Source organism: Schistocerca cancellata, chromosome 3 (genome assembly GCF_023864275.1).
Source record: "Schistocerca cancellata isolate TAMUIC-IGC-003103 chromosome 3, iqSchCanc2.1, whole genome shotgun sequence".
In the NCBI taxonomy this organism is placed as follows: domain Eukaryota; kingdom Metazoa; phylum Arthropoda; class Insecta; order Orthoptera; family Acrididae; genus Schistocerca; species Schistocerca cancellata.
The window spans coordinates 281,401,850-281,424,275 of record NC_064628.1 but is presented as its reverse complement, the minus strand read 5'-3'; the positions used below and the strand labels follow the sequence as shown (position 1 = coordinate 281,424,275).

Genomic DNA, 22,426 nt, shown 5'->3' with positions numbered 1-22,426 from the left:
TTTGTGAAACCAAAGGCAACGAACCAAACAAAGATGTCGAAACTGTGGAAGTGAATATGACTCCCACGCAAATGGCAGTGGCAGACATGGGCCCTGTTTCTTCCAGCTGATTTGGAGATGTTCCAAATAAAATAGCAAAAAAACAAGACACCTACTGCGCTCACCAATAGCCCCTACGTAGAACAACTTCAACAGAGACGTGAACAAAAATGCGAGAAAAAGAACTCACTGCAAAGAAAAAAGTAAAGAGGAAATTTAGTTTTGCGGAAGAAATATTGTACGAAAAAGACATCTTTGGCGACAACAGTGATCCTTCCGAAGATTGTCACTGTTTGTACTGCTCGGAACTATATTCACATTCAGAACCGACAGAACACTGGCTACGGTGTTAGCAATGTAATTTGAGGGCACACGTTGAATCTGCTGGAGTAAGCCACAGAAAAAGATTTTTTATTTGTGATATCTTCAAATAGATAGGATTGTCTAGGATTATTTTTTCAAAAACCGAACTATTTTTGTTGTTTCACGGATTAACATTTGTAATTCTACTTCATGAATTGTTTCAGGAATAGTCTTTTATATGTTGTTAGGTACAAATCTATTAAATGTATCAAACATCTAATGTTTATCTGAATTTCTTACTGTTTCTTATTCTTATATCATTTTACCCTGACATCGGTCTAAAATGACATATTATGCACTTTTTACAAGTATGTCACAAACGTATGGTTTATATTAATTTAAAAACATGGTACCAAGATAGCGAAACCTACCACTGACTGAGGCATTGTCATGATACGAATTTCATGTAACATCGTGACTGATGAACCAATAATGACCTAAAACCGAAATGATGTGTCATTTTAGCCATACTTCCCCTTCTACTATTTTCAGTTAAGATATATGCATTTATTTAAAACTTGACACATCCTTTCCTCGCTACAACATTTAAAATGGATTTTTGAGGACAGAAATTATCTTACGAAATATCTGTTTCTTTCCTGAAGCATTGATCAGATCTTCAACACCAGGAAGATTTTTTTGGTGCTGTCATAGGCTCAGAATACCAAAAAACTTCCTGGGCAAAAAGAAACCTATGTTTTAAGAGCTAATTTAATAAGTTTTTATTTTGGAAGATCGTCCCCATCTGAAATCTGACGTGGACACATTTCCTGCATGTCCTGCAGATTCAGGGTAATGTATGGATCCCCGTTCGATTCGTCAGTGGTTCACCTAAAAAAGTTCTTGCATATCGTTTCGAGACTTATGGCTAGACTATTAGGTGTACAACATGCTGTGCACAAGCGCAACAAGATCGCAATAGTCGAGAATTACAATTCTCCTTATAAAATAAAGAACAAGAACAAATAATCAATCCTTACATACAGTTTCTGTGCATTTTTCTTTAGGCGAGTGATCAAAATTTAGTTGTCAGGTATTACTCAGAGCAATAGTCGATTGATCTCACCGAAAAAAATGTAGTGTCGGTTACGGTCGCGAACGAGTTCGCCTCTAACTTTGCTGACTATGGAACTGCTCGAAGGAATTCTTGGCAACAATAATATTTCTATTTAATACCCAATGATTTGATTTGAAAATTTGTCTTACCACCTTGTAACAGAGTTCCAGGATCATTAGAAATTGCCACAATGATTTTATAATGATATATTGTTCGTGTTTAAGATCTCAGACCGGCTGCAAACAGGAGAACAGAGCGTGAGGCACGAGAGCATGCAGATTTATGTGTTCTTTACTTGTCAATATTTGACATTTTTTGCAAAGCGCTAGTTATTGGATTCTTTCACCCTATGCTAGGTAGAACCTTATGGCCAGTGAAAACGTCCTACCCGGAGCTGCTGGTGTTGCCACTTTGCTGTCGTTCATCTTCTTGCTTGCCATCTGCTCGAAAACCCGATACGTGGCCCGACCTCTCGTCTGAGTGATTTGGCTTGTCAGCTAAGGATTCTATGTGACGTCCTTCACTTGTTGTTGCAGTTGACTGTTCAATCTGTGTCTACGACGACACCACTTGGTAATCCTCTGCCTTTGAGGACGTCTGCACCATCTACTCCTCTGGTTTCCTGGGCCAGTTTTTTGCGATAACCACGTCGTCCTGCCTATATGGGGACTCTAGTGGCGCCGTCAGCGCCACGGAAGCGCTCGGCCTAGCGTTTGCACTTCGCTCTGAGCTGCCGCGGTTGGCCCAAGCCATTGGCAGACTGCACGTTGCCTGTGGGACTTCTCATCCTGCCGTGGCGACAGCGTAGTTAATTGGCGGCACCTGCGCCACCTGTTGGCCGCACTGCGAACTGGATGCCTGCCGTTGTCCTCGCTTGGAGGCTGTTGCTTTCTGCTTTGAGACAATTTAACACGCGTGCGTCTACCGCCCTCTGTCTTCCCAGGAGAATACTTCTTGGCCAAGCCATCGTACCTGCAGTTTAGGAAAATCAGCAGGCTCCATAGCTGGCGAAGTGCGACGACAACTGGCGCAGTTGAGAGCATCGGATGTTTCCAGTCTGCATGCTCTGGCGTCATGTGCGCCAGCACATTTGATGCATGCGCTGGTGTTGCCGCATCATCGAGCAAAGTTCTTCTGACACTGGAGGCACTGTGGTGATATACCGATCTCTGTAGGTGTAGGATTGATGGAAGCACTATGGTGATGTACCGATCTCTGCAGGTGTCTGATTGACAGACTCTGCAGTTCCTGGAATGTGCTCCACCTTGAAGATATTCCTGTTCTCTTTGTGTCACGCCGGTCCGAAGAGCAGGCGGTGCGCTTTGTTGGTCTTCTAGCAGCGGAGCTCCACTGCCCTGCGGAAGCCGAGTTCAGCCAGATCATTCATTATCATGGTGGCCTGTCGAATGGTAGCTTCGATGATCCGCCGTTATCGTAGTTTCTTGATGCGATCGGAAACTTTGGCTGTAGTAGCTCGCCTGTAGTTCTCCTGCAGAGGTGTAGTGAGCCTTTCTTTCGAACCGGAACGACAGCAAACTGCCACTGCCAACCGAGCGGGCTATGATGTTGCCACTGGAATTTGCAGCTATGAAGGTGCCGCAGGACGCTCCTCTCATTAAAAGCTAAATTGATCCTCAAGTCAAATAGCGGAATTTGTTCTTAACCCCGTGTTATTCTAATGGCAGGCAGTGCTGGATTCCAGGAAGTGCTCACTTGAAATCCGCATTCCTGTTGTTAAGACACCTGCCATATGGAAATGTGTAGCCTCCTTGATAACGCAATTCCAAAATGATGATCCTGAGAATAACACTTCAGTCTTCTCATAAGACATGCGATGCGCTATGTTCACACAGTGCTCCACTGCTGCCGACTTCCTACTTTGGTTCTGGTGTTCGACTCAACATTTGTGTACTGTCTGGCCAACATGTGGTTTCCCACATTGGTGTGGGATGTTATGTATGCCGTGTTTTACATTACGCTTTTACATTACATTACATTTGATGTCTGCTTCTTTCAGTGTTGTAATTTTATCTTTGAATAATATTATGATCTGTGTACTATATATCGATGGAGTAGTGTTTTCTTGTTTGTATCTTCTTCTGACTGAACCTGTATTAGTTATTTGATGTTAAAATTAAGTGTTCATATTACCACACCTTGGTTGTGTAAGTCTACAACAATGGAAATTCATTGAAACAATTATACTGATAATTAGTCACATGTTATTTTATTATGTGGTAAGTTCTATGAGACCAAACTGTTGAGGTCATCGGTCCCTAGGCTTACACAGTACTTACTCTAACTTAAACTAACTTACACTAAGGACAACACACACACCCATGCCCAAGGGAGGACTCGAACCTCCGACGAGGGTAGCCGCGTGAACCGTGGCAAGACGCCTCAGTCTGCACGGCAACCCCGCGTGGCCTCACATTTTATACTTTATGTTGCCATATCTTTGCAATTTTGACCAAATGATGTACATTATTATCTCCTGTGAAGATGACAGCCAGTACCGAAACCAGTATAGAATAATTAAAACTTTACAGGTATTGGCACGAAAGTGATTTATTCCAAAAATTTATCAGCTGCAGACAACTCAAAGAAAGCTTTGTGAGTACACTCGTATCCTTGTCGTCGGTGGTGTGATTATATGACCTGTAATAATATTTATGGTCTGGAATCACTAAGAAACCATGCTTCTGAAAACAGTTTACTAAGAGTGCTAGAGCCAAAAAATAATTTAGGTATATAAGCAATACAAAAGCGCAGAACTACGAGAAAAACAAAAAGATAATAGCCTTAATCTGCACGCTAACCTGGACTTGTAATCAAAATCTACTTGAAAATAAAAGAAATTGTCTTCAAATACTATTTAATGGTGATTTATTTTGAGTGAAACTACTTCCCTTAGGACTATAATACGTTTGTATTCCACATCTGGTTCGATGAACCATGTTACTTGCAGTGCGGTAACAATCAAACTTTCTCTGCTTGAGAGTCCGCCCCCCCCCCCCCCCCCTCTCCGCGAGAAACGAGCGGGCGTAGGACAATGAAACATTCGTAAGGACATGCGGAAGAGAAATAACGAAGAAACCACCGAAAGAAACACATTTTAATTTCTACATTTAGCCATTAAAGTTTGTTAATTGTTACCATGTTTGCCGGCCGCGGTGGTCTAGCGGTTCTAGGCGCGCAGTCCGGAACCGCGCGACTGCTACGGTCGCAGGTTCGAATCCTGCCTCGGGCATGGATGTGTGTGATGTCCTTAGGTTAGTTAGATTTAAGTAGTTCTAAGTTCTAGGGGACTGATGACCACAAATGTGAAGTCCCATAGTGCTCAGAGCCATTTGAACCATTTTTTGTTACCATGTTTATGTCCCAGCTTACAAACGTTGCTCAATTTGACGACCACCTGCATCTACGACAGTCTCGAAAAGCACTAGACGCACCGTATCACAGTTGTTCACAGCACTTTTTGAATGGTGGAGCGTGGAATCTTCAGCTGTCGTAATACAGGTCGTGCGTTGCTTGAAGATCACATATTTCGTCCAGAAATCTCAGTCATAGAAACACAACCTTTTTCAACGATTTGTGGCGCAATTGGCCATCGGCCTCTCCCAGGAGTAACTCCAAACTTCCGAATCAAGTTCTTCAACCCCTGTACTGAGTAGGGCTATTCTCTATTCCTTTAAGTGTGGATACTCCCGAAGAGCAGCAGCAGTATTGCTGTTGTCTTGATAAAACGGCTTTACGAGTAAAGTTCTGCTCACCTTGTCCAGACCCATGTTGACTGTCTGCAACTGTGATCCAAACTGATGCGTGTGTTTCAATCCTACGTCGCAGTACCAGTATCCGTGCCTAGGTAGAAGTCATGAGACTAACTCTGTAAACAACGCAAATCCTGCAGTGCACAGTCTGAACATCATTCCTACAATCTTGTCTACCCGTACGGTAGGTAATTTTCCATATAAGATAGACATCCGCGCCGTCGCAGCCAACTCCCCCTCCCCCATCCCCCACCCTCACATCTAATATTGGCTGCATTACGTCCTTCTTGATTTCCCATTTGTCTCTTTGTAAAACAAAGTCAGCATCACTCCATAATGTCCGAAATGTTGAGATTAGATCATGAAAGGGATGTACTTTTAAACATTTCGGATCTCCAGCGAAAGACTTTATATTAACACTTGTTACACTGTGAAAGTTTATTGCGGAATGGCAGTTGTATTTTATTATCAATATACGTTAGATTTTATAATCAAATCATGTGTTTTCTAAATAATTTTTCACTTTATAGTACAAATGTGAAGGGGTAGGTGGCACTACTAACCCACAAGAGCGTATTTTGAGTTATTGTGTACTACATGTTTGGTTAAAGTGAAAGACAAGCCTATAATAGTGTGAGACAAAATTTCTAAAGAAGACAGTTCCTTCTGGCAGTACATGTGGTATTACTTATTACCAGTTCGTTGCGCTTTCTCATATACAGCAGACAACAACGGAACATCTCATTAGTGCCTCCTGTGACCTTGTGTCATTTAGTTATGCACACTGCAGAATTGCGGTTTAGTTTTTCAACTACCCCCGGAGGACTGAGCAGTAGCTACAAGACAAATTTTATGCCTACATGACATGAATACAAGTAACCTGGGTCTGCTTGTATCGGCAGTTCAATTAATTATGCACCATATTTTAAGTTCAGACCTGAATCTGAATGTCTGCCTATCACGTCCTTCCTTTATTTTACGGTATTTGTGTCTGAATGTGAACGAATGAGTATTTCCATGTTTATTTCGGTGTTTGTTGGATACTAGTAACTGAATGGTGTGTCGTCTCCTCGGAGTAAAAGAGAAGTTGATTGCCTTGAGTACAGGACGACCAACCTAGAGCGCCTGTTACCTAAACAGAGAGGTGCACCCTTCACGCACGGGAGTTGCTTATTATTAGGCTGGTAACGGAAACAGCCCCTCTGGTCACTTTCATCTGTACTCCGGGGTGGCTGGGAGCTTTGTTCAGAAGGCACTCTGTCCGATCACTGGTGAGTATGGTCATAGGATTAAGTAAGCCTTCTGCTGAATTAGAATTTCGTGTTAAGCGCGATTTGTAGTTACTAAGGAAATCGTTCAAGATATTTAATTCCTTCAGGGTAGCTGAAGCGCCATATTCATTTTTCAGTTCGTTTTTAGACTTTGGAGTCGAATATGTTTGTTTCGGAGTCAATCAGTGAGCGTAACTTCCCTTGTTCCTTTGGAACAGCAGGATGGACTGATTACCAGTAAAGGCGGTTAACGTGAGTCAGAAACTCAAAAGTATCGCGTCAATGTGGTGTGACTGAATCTACATGCGTGGGTGCTTTTATTTTTCCAATTTTTGTCTATTTTTCTGCGTGATTCCTGTGTCTGATCCATACTCGGGTTTGAGCTTCTTGTACGTAAGGCGATGAGCCATGTGTGCTGCTCGTAGTTTCTAACGTGTTTCTTGATTCAGTTTAAATTTCAATTGTATCGGTAGATGATTTGAACTTTCAGATTTGAGTGTTTTATGTGAATTTGTGAGAGCTGCCGTGTTCAGTGGAGAACTACGTGTGCCGTGAAACCTTTCTCGATATTCATTTCTGCAACGTTAGTTCCCTCATGTGTGGTTCGCGATCATTTAATCTTGTGGTTTTAGTCAACTCTCGGGTATTCTTGGTGTTTCTATTTTCTTGGAAGCGTTTTAATTCGTTTAATTGTGTATGGTAATTTGCCACGTGGAGAGGCCCGCTCTTGGTTGTCGGGCGTGATTAAATATGCTTTGATATTCCTTTTGTAAACCATTCTAAACGCGTTAAACCTCTTTGCGCGTTCATGCTTGCATTTAATGGTGGTAAATTGTGTCTTGATCTATTCTATCGTGTAAGTGAATGAGTGTTTCCCACACTTCATCCTCTCGCACCCTCACCCAACACACAGCCTGAAGTCGTCTTAATGCTTTAGTGTTCAGGTTAGAACATTAACTGAATATCGCCTAATTTTAACTTGTTCTTTCAATGAATAAACCTGATTCATGAAAAGTTAATCTTATGTGTCCTATTGGTTCATTTACAACTGTTTAAGTGCCTTTCCCATTTTTAAAAATTGCGATTTTATGGTCCTCTTATGTGTTCCCTTCGAAGGCCTGTAACCAGATTAATTCATGAGACCTATATGTTCAGCTAAAGAGAAATGAGTAATATTTCAAGCCTCTGGAATATCAGTTACGTTCACCAATTTTCCCAATTAATTTAAATGAAATTAATATCCTATTGGATTAATTATTCAGCTGATTTTCCTGTTGAATCATTCTTGATACTTAGGAAGGGCTAGGGCTGGTGGGGACGCTGCTTCTTTTTTTATCATAGCTTTGTCTCTGATTTTAGTTTAACCGCACAAAAGTACAGATGTTCGTGAAGCTTGCACGTGGTAACATTAAAAGGCAGCAACTTATAACATGAACAGCTTAATATTTGCTAAATTTCAGATTGGCACTTTCTTCTGCCTACCCACTCAAATTAAAACAGTTGTCTGTGACAGACAGTTTTATTCTCTATCACAGCGCGATTCGAGATCTTAGATCCTCAGCCACAGGTCGCCAAGTGGATTACATGCAAATTACTTTCCTAGATAGAGACAGTTCTATGCGGTTGTCTACTTTGCACTTCATTTCGAAGGTGTTCCAGTAAAAGTACACTGACCATATAAACACATTTGCATCACTGAATAGTACGAACAAACAAAAACTTGACTTTGTCGTTCAGTGATCTTCTCTTCCCTTTTTTCCGGGCTGAGGGCACTACGCAATGATACAAATGCGTATTTAAAACGATCCGACGAGCTATTTTCAGCACTCTGAATTATGTACTCACATTTCTTCCGTTTGATCACCTAATAAAAGATACTATAATTTATAATTCATGGTCAGCCATATAACATCCACTGTTGGACAGAAGCTGCCTCCAGACACATCCACACACTATGTTCTTTACATGTATTCGCCCATATGGCCTCTGCATGGTTTTCTAAAGCCGTTTACCACCCTTTTAATTAGGTTGTCGTATGATCTTTTCTCATTTCTTGAAATGTTGTGAAGTACCTCCTGTACCCTTCGTCGTATTGTTATTAAAATCCCAGGCAACTATGTCACTTTAAATGTGATGGGGAAAAGGGTGGGGAAGGTAGGGAGGCAATAAAAGACTAACTTCTCCCTCTCCACCCCCAAAAGAATGCAGAACCGAACCCTATCAAAGATAAGATACAGCCGTTGTGGGGGAAACTTTTCGACTATCCATCCTACAGTTCCGACCTCACGCCTAGTGTACGAAAGGCCTTCAACAAATAAGGCGACACATTTTTTTCTCGGCCAGTTTCCGTTGAAAGAATGCAGAATTTTTTATGGTATATAGTGGAATGTTCCCGCTTCAGTCCCTATAGTTTCATGGAGTGTCGACAGGTTGCAGCGCTATACGTAACATTCAAAATGGCGTCTGTAACGGATGTGCGTTCCAATCCGAAAAATGTCATTGAGTATCTTTTGGCGCAAAACCAGAGCATCGCAGATATTCGTAGGGCGTTGCGGAATGTCTACGGATACCTAGCAGTGAACAAAAGCCTGGAAGTTGGTTGGGCGAGGCATCTGTCATCATCGCAACAAGATCGCGCAGACCCAAACCATCTCCCGCGTTCTATCCTCGGGAAATTGAATAAACGGCTTCAGCGTGTTCGTCGCCACAAAAATGCTAAGAACTTCTCATTCTCCATTGCAACACAAGACCTCACACTAGTCTGCGCCCCTAAGAGAAGCTGTCAGAATGTCATTGCACTGTTCTTCCTCAGCCGCTTAAGGCCCGCATCTCGCACCTTCCATCTGTTTGGCGCAATGAAGGATGCACTCCGTGGAAAGCGGTACATGGGTGATCGGGAGGTTGTTGATGCAGCAAGACGTTGTCTCTCATGTCGACTAGTGTAGTGGTACCACGCGGGCCCTCCCAGTAAAGTGGACGGAGATAATATTGGAAAATAGTCTTTTGCAGCCAAAAGACTGTGGAATAATATGCTGTATTGGAATCCTCAATAAAACCACCCTGCTTTCAGACAAAAAATGTTGTATTACTTATTGAATTGTCCTCATATATTGCCTCTTCTTGCATTGGAGACTATGGCTTCATAGACAAAAATTGCAAGATGATAAGCAATGCAAGACAGTCATTGTCAAAGGTTCAGTTCCCGGAAGAGTACGTGTGATGTAGGGGGATGCGTAAAGAAACTACAGTGCTTTCAAAGCCGAAGTAAAGGGGTGGCGAGATAGGACCACGCCAAGTTCGCTGGCGCAGATTGGAGATAAAAACTGCCGAAAGAAAACAGCAGAGATACGTGGTTTAAAAGTTAACTGGCAGAAGTACGTAAGTTCTCCTGTCCTCACGTTCGTGTAACAGGAAGCCTTTGCCTCAGCACGCGACGTAAATCGCTGGCTGTTGTCACCGTGTCATTTCTTATAAACGTCACTATAAGGAAACGATTACTTGCGAACAGAGAGGTTTATCGCTGAAATGATTTATGTGACAATCGTGCGCTTGGCTCACACACTTGCCGCCTACACAGCTCGTTCTTGTTTAACGATGGAGTTGCTGCTACCACCTCGCTACTGCATGGTTGGATCTCAAAGATGGGCAAGCGGACGTTGAAGCAAATTTGCTATTTGACCATCGGTGTCCGCAACGAGGCTGTAGGAGGGTGCAATATGGCGTAAATCTTTCTCACTCATACACTGATAACCAACAATTCTCTGGGATACAATAAGTTTTTTGTATCATCTTCAAAATTTCATTCTTATGGAATGACATGTCTCGAAATTGACAAGCAAATTTATATCTGAAATGGCAATTTTAGAGCCTGCCTCCTGCTCCTCCTCCTCCTCTCCCCCCCCCCTCCCCCCCTCTTGAAAAATTTCTACGGACGTCCATGTATTTCACCGAAATTCATCCTGCTTTTGCTGATTTGTCTTAATTTGTCTCAACTGAGGTCTGAAAAGAGAGGCGAAGGCAGAGGAAGCACGCAAAATAGATGGCCAGAGAAGTTATTTACTCGCCCCTTCAGCCAGTACTTTTGCTCCTCCTAAGTTGGTAAAATTAAGAGAATCCAAGAACGCTAGGATAACCGTTCTGTAGGTGATTAAAATCATTAAAATATTATGGAGGGTAATATGTGTAGGCTGCAGTTGGCTGTCCTCCCTCCTTCCTCCACAACACCCTTCCTCCGTCAGCCCCCCCCCCCCTCTTCATCCTTTGTAGTCGAGCTACCTTTTCTCGCCAATGTCTATTACTTTTAATGCCGTTTATCCTAAATTTGAACACTCCTCCCCCCCCCCCTCTCCCTCTCAGTTACCCTCACCACTCTCCCTTGGCTTTTCCATTATAAATAAAAACAAAAATAAAATTAAAATATGTAACCAATGAACTCATGTTTTCGTAGTTGTCAGTTGGCATATATATAAAGTGTATTAGCTACACATTGTTTTGAATGAACAGGTTAAAAAACTGAAGACTTTCTTTCGATGTAACCATGATTTCCTACGTATGAAATTGTCATGGTGTATGGGTATTCTAACCGCCATTTGTTGTTGGTATAACTATGATCTTTAGTTATTACCTACCCATCACTCATCCATTTCCTCCTTCCCACACTCTCCCTCTCCTTCCCCCAAGCACATACCCCTCCCCCTATCACTCTACCTCCTTTCTTCAACCTCCCCTTAGGCCATTTCTAGCAAAGAAAAGGGTAGGTGACCAATGCACTCAAATATATTTTAAAGTTATATGGTTACCTCTAACTTTTCTGTTATTTTATTTACGTTTTAATAAATTTTGTTAATGTTTTAATGTTGTTATTCACTTGTACTTTAAATGGCATTATTAGTTTTAAGGTATTGTTGTATATAATGTACCTATGTTTTCTTAATATACCCTCTATTACATTTATTGTTCCTCTCCCATGATAACCTTTATCACAATCTGACCACTGACATTTCTGTAGTTATTAACTGTACATATTCCATGTAGAAACAAAGAAGTTTCCTTGTTCCTCTTCATACAAATATTTAGGTGTTGGCCAACTATATACCATATGATAAAATAATTTAACTTCTCATCCATTGCACTAGTTTGTTGATGCCTTATTTTATAGTTGCAGTTAAAGAAATTGCTCTTGTTCTGCTTGGATGGCGCTGGTTATAAGAATGCACGTAGCATGGCACCACCACCTGACTATGCCATTATACCTCTTTGTACTCGCAATCTCAATTCTCCAGAATGAATTTTCACTCTGCAGCAGAGAGTACGCTGATATGAAACTTTCTGACAGATTAAAATTGTGTGTCAGACCGAGACTCGAATTCGGTACGTTTGCCTTTCACAGGCAGGTACTCTACCGACTGAGCTAACCAAGCATGACTCACGAGCCGTCCTCAAAGCTTTACGTCTGCCAGTAACTCAGCTCCTACCTTCCTAACCTCAAAGAAGCCCTCTTGCGAACCTTGCAAGACTAGCATTCCTGGATGAAAGGATATTGCTAAGATAATCTGCCAGGAAGTTTCATATCAAAGTACATTCCGCTGCAGAGTGACAATTCAGTCTGGAAACAATCCTCCAGGCTGTGGCTAAGCCATATCTCTGCAATATCCTTTCTTCTGGGAGTGCTAGTCTTGCAAAGTTTCTAACAGGGCTCCTGTGAAGTTTGTAAGGCAGGAGATGAGGTACTTGCGGATGTACAGCTGTAAGAGTGAGTCATGAGTTGTGCTTGGGGGGCTCATTTGGTAGAGCACTTGCCTGCAAAAGGTAAATGTCCCGAGTTTGAGTGTCAGGTTCGGCATACAGTTTTAATCTACCAGGAAGTTTAAATCTGAATTCTGTCAGTCTGCTAGTGTTCGCTGTGAGTCAACCAATCAACTACGTAATACTCTGGTTTTCAACTGAATCAGAATAGGTATTCTTTTGTAAAATTATAGATGTTTCTTTCTTCACGTATAGTAAGGCTCCGTTTTGCTACATGTGTCTTATCTGTAATATTTGACATACGTTCTGTTTGCTGTATGCTAGCCCTAAGTGCTTCCATACATTTGTATTAAAGTTTTATATACTGATTCTGATGATGGCCATTGTCAATGTGCGTAAATATGGGTTAAGAAATGAAAGAATGCCGTTTCTAGTTTTCTCTGCATTACAGTTCCTTCTTCTGCGAACAGTTCAGCAAATTGCAGACTACACAAATTATTCACCATCGTTGCCTCCCTCCTGGGGTGCCTTTATGCGCACTTATGTTGACTGCGGAGGTGCAGATACGGATCAGCACTCTTTTCATCTATATTGAACCCTCTTGCAAACAAACTTATGCTCTGCCAATGGTCATTCGCTGCATTACCCAAACCTCTGGTGTCGTAAAATCACTGGAAGAAGGCCTTACTAATTCATTAGGTGGTATGTTATTATTCCAGTGCAATTCAAAGCAACGAAGGTCCTTAAGTTTCTGTAATAATCACTTTGTTAGAAGTTTATTAAATTTCAATGGACAGTGTTTTTTGCTGTGCTTTGTTTTGTTTTTATTAGATCTACTTTCAGAATTACAAAATTTGCTAAATCTAAGTGAAACGCAGACTTCCAGAAAAAGGGGTGGGGGCATCAAATGGCAGTCCAGACAAGAGCTCAGGATGACTTCGATATGCTCCCGAGTGCATGGTCCAATTACATTCTTGCAAGCGTCACATTGTTTTCGCTTCTGTAGATTTCAGTAATGACAGAAGTCTTTCCTGCTTATTTGTCACATTACAGTGAACTCTTGGCCTTACAAAAAAAAAAAAAAATTAAAATAACATTTTGTGTTTCAGGGATCTTCGACATACACGAAGGCGAGAACTGCTCTGTAGAGATTTCTTCCGGCAGACAGAAGATGGCAGCAGCTGCCTGGGTCGTCAGCGCCCTCAACTGGCAGCTAACAGAACCCGACGTGCAGCTCGGTAACTCTCTCTCGTTTGGCTTCAAGGTTCTTCGCTTGCTTAGCTGCAACCGATGTCTTGGCTGCAGAGAATTTGTCCGAAACAAGGACTGCTTTTAGATTATATTTATGGCTGATCAGAATTCCTGTAGTTACTTGAGACAAACAGCTGTACTTTCCTATTGGTTGCTATTTGTCATAAATTGTCAATTTGTCTTTAAAATCATATATCTGGGCCAATCTATCGCACGACCAGTCACAATGAACTGCATATTTAACAGGTTTAAAATTACCCACTACTGCAGTCGAGGTTATGGGAACATTTTTGTCCTTGATAATGTCTCAGTGCAAATGCTTCATTATTGTTCCATCCAACCATGCCCATATCTAGAGGAAAGGAGAGGGGTGGGAGGTGGAAGAGGGGCAAACCGGGGTATCTGCCCCGGACTGCAATTTCAAGGGGACGCTTAATTCATATTCTTGAAGGGAAAAACCTTGTTTCAAAGCGCCCAGCGTCCAGCGCACGTTGGTCTATCGATTATTCATATGATTTTGAAACGCATCCCTGATGGTTTTTAAAAACATTCAAAGTTGATTTATAAACGAATCCTAAGTTGATTTTTGAATGCGTGCACTGTGTACGTGATGTCTCTGCCAGTGGAATCCCCGTTGCGCCAAGAAATAAAACGCTTTTCCGCACACAAACGGGGCCCGGGCTACACAAGCTGAGTCGAACAAACCCGAATAGTGAATGCCAATCGCTGTTTGTTTATGTGGCTGATTGGGTGTGCGAATGATCAGCTCCTATTCTCGGAATAGAACGAGAAACGCGCAGTACGAAAACCTAATAGCACCTACCCGGAGAATAAACGCGAGATGAGTCAACCGGTGTTTCTGGCAGGGTTAGCGAAGTTTTTCTCCGGTCTAGTTTTGACAGTGGCAGAAATAGTTACAGAATTACTGATGACAGGATTGTTTGTTAGAAAGGAAAGGGAACGGAGTTTTGCTTGTAGTAGGCGATATAGGCATCTGATACTGGTATTTCGTCAGTTGTACTCTGCCGTTATTTTTATGCAAATGAGGTAGATAAAAACGACCATTTGGGCCAAAACAGTCTCGCCTACTTGGCATGTGTCACAATTGCTGCAATATTGGAAAGACCTATTTCGTTTTTCTAGCAGACAGTGACAAAATAGACGTAATCAAATGGAAACCACAGCAGGAACTATTTGTTTTAAATACTCAGTAAATGTCTGAAGATGGCCTTGTAAGCCGTAAAGCGGTTAATAATAAAAGTAATATTGTAGAACAAAAGCAAATTGGTGTTTTTCATTTATTATAATGTTGTTCTACCAAGAACCGACGGATCAGTCTGTTAACATTGTATTAACATATTTTCATTATTAGACAACGTCCTTTTTTTTAAAGTACCAAAACGTTTGACGAACTTTGATGAGGTCATAGATTCTTTTGCAGAAAAGAAAGCACGAAGGTGTAAAGCTCTAACAAGATTAGAGAGAAAAAATGTTGGGATCTATGGACTGAACAAGTGTGTACTCTCTTGCTTCTCTCTTGCCTACTGGTTTTATGTTTCCTATATTTAATTTTATATCAAGCAAAAGAGAAAGTTGTCAATTAATAAGCAACAAAGAGTGCAAATTTTCTTAAAAGTTCTTATTCTCACAGTCGCAAATGATCCCACCCAGTATTAATTGTGAGTTTTTTAAAGGTAGGTAGGATGTTAAATTGGCCTACTGGAAGCAGGTGAGGCACCACAGGACATCCCAATTTTCACTGTCCTGATTGTAGACTTGATGGCTTTCCTTGTAAATAAAAATACACGCTCGAATTCCACAGAGCGAAATACGGTGACGTGCGATAGAAGAATGCTGTGTGAAGAGGCGTGGCACTGCACTTTGGCACACCTATGACCACATAACATGCCTTACATTTCCTCGTACATACAACCTCTTCAGGAAGACGTGCGCCACAAAATGAACATATCTGTGAAAAATCGATTTAAAAAGAAACGCTCGAGTGGGAGAGGGGGCGCCACTATCAAGTTTTTGCCCCGGTTCGGAATTATTATAGATCATAGATTGCATCCAACCAACGCAATTGGTAGTCCCACATGGAAGGAACAGAGTTCCACTGGATCTAGAAAGGAGAGGCAATGGATGATTTCTTTGTCACTATTCAACTTTTGCCACAGCATACACAGATAGGAACCCAACTTCAGAAGTTGACAAGAATCCAGTCTCAAACCTACAGTCTCTCCATTTCCTTTCCCGAGGAGTCTTTTAAAAGAGAGAGTAGAGAGAGAGAGATTAACCTTTAGCTTACACTATACAGCACGCTTATTGTTGCATAAAATACAAAGGCTGCAGTAGGCAGTTACTATTACAAAACTTTGTTTGTTCGTATACACACACACACACACCTGCCCACATTAATACTGAAGGAATTGCATGCATAGTTACAGAAAGGCATATATGGCATAATAAAAATGTTATGGAACACTTCAAAAAATGGCTCTGAGCACGATGGCACTTAACTTCTGAGGTCATCAGACCCCTAGAACTTAGAACTAGTTAAACCTAACTAACCTAAGGACATCACACACATCCATGCCCGAGGCAGGATTCGAACCTGCGACCGTAGCGGTCGCGCGGCTCCACACTGTAGTGCCTAGAACCGCTCGACCACCACGGCCGGCTGGAACACTTCTGTAGAGTCCGTTGTCGGTAATATGCAGGTGTGTTAGGTTCGGATCATGCCAAAACAGTGATCGTGTACTTCACACCTAAAAGACTGAGATCCTGTGTTCTTAACAGTGCAATCACACTGTTGGCAAAAGGTGACCAAGCTTCTCAACTTCATGTAAAAGGATTGCAGTACTTCCCTGCCCATGGGGCACCCAAAGGAAAGGTGGTTTGCGTCCTCTTCTTCTCTGTAAGATGCGCAGCACATACAGATATTTACGAACTCATCTTTGATTAAAACTGAGCTTGGTTATTAGAGGAGTGAGGTGCATAGATACTGAACGTGTAAGGGGCTTTGTGGAATAGGAAACTGATGGGCGAAGTATTGTGTAGCTTTTCCCTTTATGTTTTCTTGCCTCCTCCCATTGCTAATCTTCTATCATGCTGAGTATAATACACATCGGAAATCCATAATTGAGATGGCAGTCCAGATAGTATGCCCTGTCACAGAAGATTCTTTGGCTAGCTGACCTATAACTTCACTGCCAGTGATCCCACAGTGTGTTATCACACTAGTGAAGTTAGCAGTTTGGCCTTCTACATGCACTGATTACAACACTTTGATAATCCTGTATAAAGTGGGGTTTTTCATCGAACAGATGCTAAAATTTTTAAGTACTGTCAGAGTAGATAACAAGTAACTGAGTAGGAAATATAGAACTGCTGTCATCCACTAGTAGAATGTAGTGCTTCCAATAAGGCAGTAAGTTTTGTGGACATGAGACATGCGTCTGTTGGTAAATTGAACGACCTAGCCATCTGAAAACATAGTATGAGTAGGTTATCACAGCCTAGGATCGGTTATAACTGGTTTCTTATCTCAAGGTCACTGATAAGGACCTCTTGGGCAACTTACATTCAAGGTCACCTCCCCATTCCCCTCCACCCAGAGAACCACTGACAATTGATCAAGGTCATCCAGAGGAACCCCCACCTAGTCCCTACTCTGTTCCGCCCCTCCCCCCCCAAGGACCAATAGGAAGGTTAGCCCAAGAGGAAACACGATCTCGCCAGTCATCCCTTTGTTATAATGATATAAACCAGCTGCCTGAACCCCCCTCATTTGAGATCTAATATTCATAGTGACAGGATGAAGTGGCAGCTGCAGCCCGGACCAATCAACTCTCCCAGGTACAAGAAGAATAAGACTGTTAGATCTGAGAGTAAGTATCCAACAATAATATAATACAGTTAATATGTATTTGATTGTACTTATGGTTTGTTATTGTTCCCACAGTGCAACACACCCCTAATCCAGTAGTAAGGTAACACTGTTATCGATACTACATGTAATTTTGCTATCTAACTTCTTTTAACAGTGTTATTGATATTACCTATACTAATGTTATCTAACTTCTTTGTCTGTTTTCACTTAATGTAACCTGTATAATCATGCTCTTTGACATAACATCTATGTAAGTGTTTTACCTATTACTTATAATCATTTATGTAATTGTAATTAGTCTATAGATGTAATTTCAGAAGCAATACACTGCAAGAGAATGGAAATGTTAAAACTTTAATTGTAGTACTGCTTCACGAATAGGGAAAGAAGGATTGTAATCATCTAAAACAAGTCCTTCTGCAACGAAACAAACTTGGCTGAAATAGAAAAGGTGGAATTGGCGGTGAAACTGCAATTTTCTTTTGTGGCAAGAGTCAACCGGTGGCTAGCAGGTAAAGTATTCGCTTCTTGCTAACAGAATGAAACGAGAAAAACTGCAAGATAGTGTAATATAGCCTCAGATGTGGAAGTAATGTGACGTATTATGCATGGCATACTTTGGCTAGCTCTGTACTCGAAAATCCGATGTTAATAAGAGAATTTTGAGAGCTTGTTACACAGAAAGCGACTTGGATACTTTTTGAATAGCCACAGGAGATCGCTACCGCCTTCGACTACACCTCAACGTATCAGTTGAGTACTGTATAATTGCTTGGACCAGTGACTCAATTTCTTTTTCAATAATAAGTTTGTGTTCTGTTAATTTTGTGATGAGCACCCATGTTTTATCTTTTGTCATCTTCTTAAACAGGTTCCATCCCAAGTGCTACGATATTTCCGAGTACCCTATTTTGTTGAGCTGAAAAGTCATTTCAATAAACTTTCACTACAGTTAATAAACGTTCAGAAGTGGTAAATTTCAAAATTATTCAGTGGGCATAAGTTTTGAAGTACCCTACATATTTTTCGTAAAGAAAGATTTACAGTTTCACCAGAATTGCCAAAAAAAAATTATATTATTCAGCTTAAAGATTGCTCTTACTGAAGTCTCTCTAAAGTATTACAGTTTTATACAAAATCGGTGATGATCCAGAAGAGTTACTGGTTAGCAGACTTTGAAGGGCCAGCATCAGAACTAATTATTGAACAGGTTTGTAAGTAACAGTGTTTATAATTTCATGTGTATATCGTTAATAGCTTTTCTGATATGGTGTTGTGAATAAAATATTCAGCCTTGATCTAAGTCTACTGATAAAAAGTTTCTGGTACCGCTTGCTAATTGTTGAGCTAGCTTTAATTTTCATTTCACAATTACAGCGTTAGTGAAGTGCCCTTGCTAGCTATCTAACATTTGTATATTTTCAGCAACTGGTTAAAACTATTCAAACTATACTAGATCAAGATACCACATGTTCCATTTAAGCTAAACAGTATAACGATGTGAATGCTCATTGACAATACAAATAATAATAGAAATAGGGAATGTAATTACCTAACAGCCTTTTCAAGGGCAGTATTTTCCAAAATTAAGATGATAAAAAACCTCTTGTCCAAGTTAATATTGTACACCATTAGTAATCAGTTGCCTATAACGATCATTAGCTTTCTACTGTAAAGAAAAGATAGTAACTGTTCTTGAGAGCCAGTTGTCTAAACGTAATAATACTCCTCCTGTGTTGTTCATGTCAAATCACTGGTATATTACTTGCGAAATTACGCTACTGCCTTGCATATTATCAGCAAAGTAAAACTTCAGTATGAAGTAAAGTCAGTCCCAATAATTAACTTTGTTTATCATCGATGCTAGTACTTGGTTCAACTTTGCCTAATTAGGCTGACAACCGCTTCCTTTTACATAATTACAGTTTACTAATAGAACCTTGATTCGATTCCCGTTTGTTCTGCTACTGCTTACTTTGTATAGAAATCTTTAAAGAAAGAAAAGTAGTCCGACACCTTTCCATTATGCACGATCGTGGTCAAATAAGTATCCTTTTACTGGAGTAACATTCTCGGTGCACTGCTAGTTCAGTAGTCGCTGGTAGTGTTATAGTAGCAGAACTGCTGGATGAGGACACCCAGAGACTACTGTCCATGCCACTACAGCAGACCGCAGGTGGGCTTCATGACTCATCAGACCTGTGGTCATTCAACTATACTGTTCCGCTGCTGCAGCCACTCAGCCACTGCTGTTCAACTATGCTGTCCCACCGCTGCAGCCGCAGCACCAAGGTCACCGTTGGAGCTGCCACAGCTCACAGGCACTCAAAAGTGCTACTGCATGCCAGCATATATAAAGTTACTTCCTGTGGATCTAAGCAAGTGATTGTACGTTTGTCACCTGACAATGTCTTCGACACACTGATTTAAGTTCAATATCCACATTATATTGGCACCACAGCCCAATATCCGTGGTACGAGGGGGAATATTTGTGTAATATGGTGGTTTATATAAAGAACAAGTTGATGGACGAACTCCAACAGACATTCATATATTTGGCCATAAAGTCTCAACAGTTGACATGTGTAGCAAGGGGCCATGTTAGAATTAACTTCATGGTACACAATCATCTACTTAAAATATTAAAATATTGCGAATTTAGAAGACCTGTACTATGCTTTATCGATTTCTACAGAAAGATTGTGCCATTACCGCCATATGTAAGAGGAGCTTGCTGTAAGTTTCTAGACTATTTGAGTAAAAAATAGAGTTATTGTGTACCAAGTGGAGCAGTGTATCAGTGCATACGTATCACCTGTACCAAAGCATAGAATCTGTAAAGCTTGTAGAGGGTGAGTTCACAGAGGGAATTCCTGTGTAGGTAATGCCGCCTAATGGTTTTAATACCATACAGGCTGAGATTAATACCTAAAAACATAAAGAATAAAGCGGTGTGTGTTTCCTACAGAACTGTTTATTTACACACAGCCCCACCAATGTCCTTTCTAACTACTTATTAAAAAAAATATTAATTTACCGAGAGTTAGCGTGCTCATGCAATGCAGCCGCCATTGCTACTGCCACCACCTTCGGCACTAACGCTGACGTTGGCACCACTGCGGGCATTGCTTCCACCACAGATGCGTATGACCGTCTGACACAGGGCATGCATTGAGAGCTATTGCGGCACAATAAGAGGAGCAACAGAGGGATGGAGCGCGGCTCAAGTGTGTGCCATTGAAATATGGCTTGGTCATAGTGTCTTACGTACTTCCTGAACTCCACAGTCTACACACAAAAATAGTTATATTTTAAAATACACTGAGCAGGGAAAAAAATCATTTATTATTGAACATTGTACAACCAACAAAGAGCAGCTTAATAGCAGGAGGACCGTAAATCTCGTATCACGCATTCACATCATAGTGTTTTATTATTTTTAAACACGTCAGGCAGTACTAAATCTGTGTGAAGTACCACATAGCAGGGGTATAAGCTGCGTAGGAAACAGATATTAATCTCCAGCATTCAACTTGTGATGTCTTTAACTGTTGCTGTTGTGGTCTTCAGTCCTGAGACTGCTTAGTGCATTCATCTCTTGGTCTCCCTCTACGATTTTTACCCTCCACGCTGCCCTCCAATGCTAAATTTGTGATCCCTTGATGCCTCAGGACATGTCCTACCAACCGATCCTTTCTTCTACTCAAGTTGTGCCACAAGCTCCTCTTCTCCCCAATTCTATTCAATACCTGCTCATTAGTTATGTGATCTACCCATCTAATCTTCAGCATTCTTCTGTAGCACCACATTTTGAAAGCTTCTATTCTCTTCTTGTCTAAACTGTTTACCGTCCATGTTTCACTTCCATACATGGCTACACTCCATACAAATACTTTCAGAAATGACTTCCTGACACTTAAATCTATACTCGATGTTAACAAATTTCTCTTCTTTAGAAACGCTTTCCTTTCCATTGCCAGTCTACATTTTATATCCTCTCTACTGCGACCATCGTCAGTTATTTTGCTTCCCAAATAGCAAAACTCCTTTACTACTTTAAGTGTTTCATTTCCTAATCTGATTCCCTCAGCATCACCCTACTTAATTAGACTACATTCCATTATCCTCGTTTTGCTTTTGTTGATGTTCATCTTATACCCTCCTTTCAAGACACTGTCCATTCCGTTCAGCTGCTCTTCCAGGTCCTTTGCTGTCTCTGACAGAATTACAATGTCATCGGTGAACCTCAAAGTTTTTATTTCTTCTCCCTTGATTTTAATACCTGCTCCAAATTTTTCTTTTGTTTCCTTTACTGCTTGCTCAATATACAGATTGAATAACATCGGAGAGAGGCTACAACCCTATCTCACTCCCTTCCCAACCACTGCTTCCTTTTCATGCCCCTCGTCTCTTATAACTGCCATCTGGTTTCTGTACAAACTGTAAGTCGTAAGGTCAGTATTGCCTTACGTATTCCAATATTTCTACGGACTCCAAACTGATCTTCCCCGAGGTCGGCTTCTACCAGTTTCTCCATTCGTCTGTACATAATTCGCGTTAGTATTTTGCAGCCGTGACTTATTAAACTGATAGTTCGATAATTTTCACATCTGTCAACACCTGCTTTCTTTGGGACTGGAATTATTATATTCTTCTTGAAGTCTGAGGGTATTTCGCCTGTCTCGTACATCTTGCTCACCAGATGGTAGAGTTTTGTCAGGACTGGCTCACCCAAGGCCGTCAGTAGTTCTAATGGAATGTTGTCTACTCCCGGGGCCTTGTTTCGACTCAGGTCTTTCAGTGTTCTGTCAAACTCTTCACGCAGTATCGTATCTCCCATTTCATCTTCATCTACATCCTCTTCCATTACCATAATATTGTCCTCAAGTACATCGCCATTGTATAAACCCTCTATATACTTCTTCAACCTTTCTGCTTTCCCCTCTTTGCTTAGAACTGTGTTTCCATCTGAGCTCTTGCTGCCTTCACTACTTCATCCCTCAGAGCTACCCATTCGTCTTCTACTGTATTTCTTTC

The 22,426-nt window shown here is 41.2% G+C and overlaps 1 protein-coding gene across 1 annotated transcript in view; it reads left to right on the top strand.

Annotated features, from left to right (window-relative positions):
* LOC126176263 (uncharacterized) overlaps positions 1–22,426 on the top strand; it is a 204,797-nt gene that overhangs the window by 53,861 nt on the left and 128,510 nt on the right. The window contains exon 2 of the mRNA XM_049923410.1: positions 13,355–13,483. Coding sequence (XP_049779367.1) covers positions 13,355–13,483 — 129 coding nt within the window. The remainder of the gene's footprint in view (positions 1–13,354; positions 13,484–22,426) is intronic.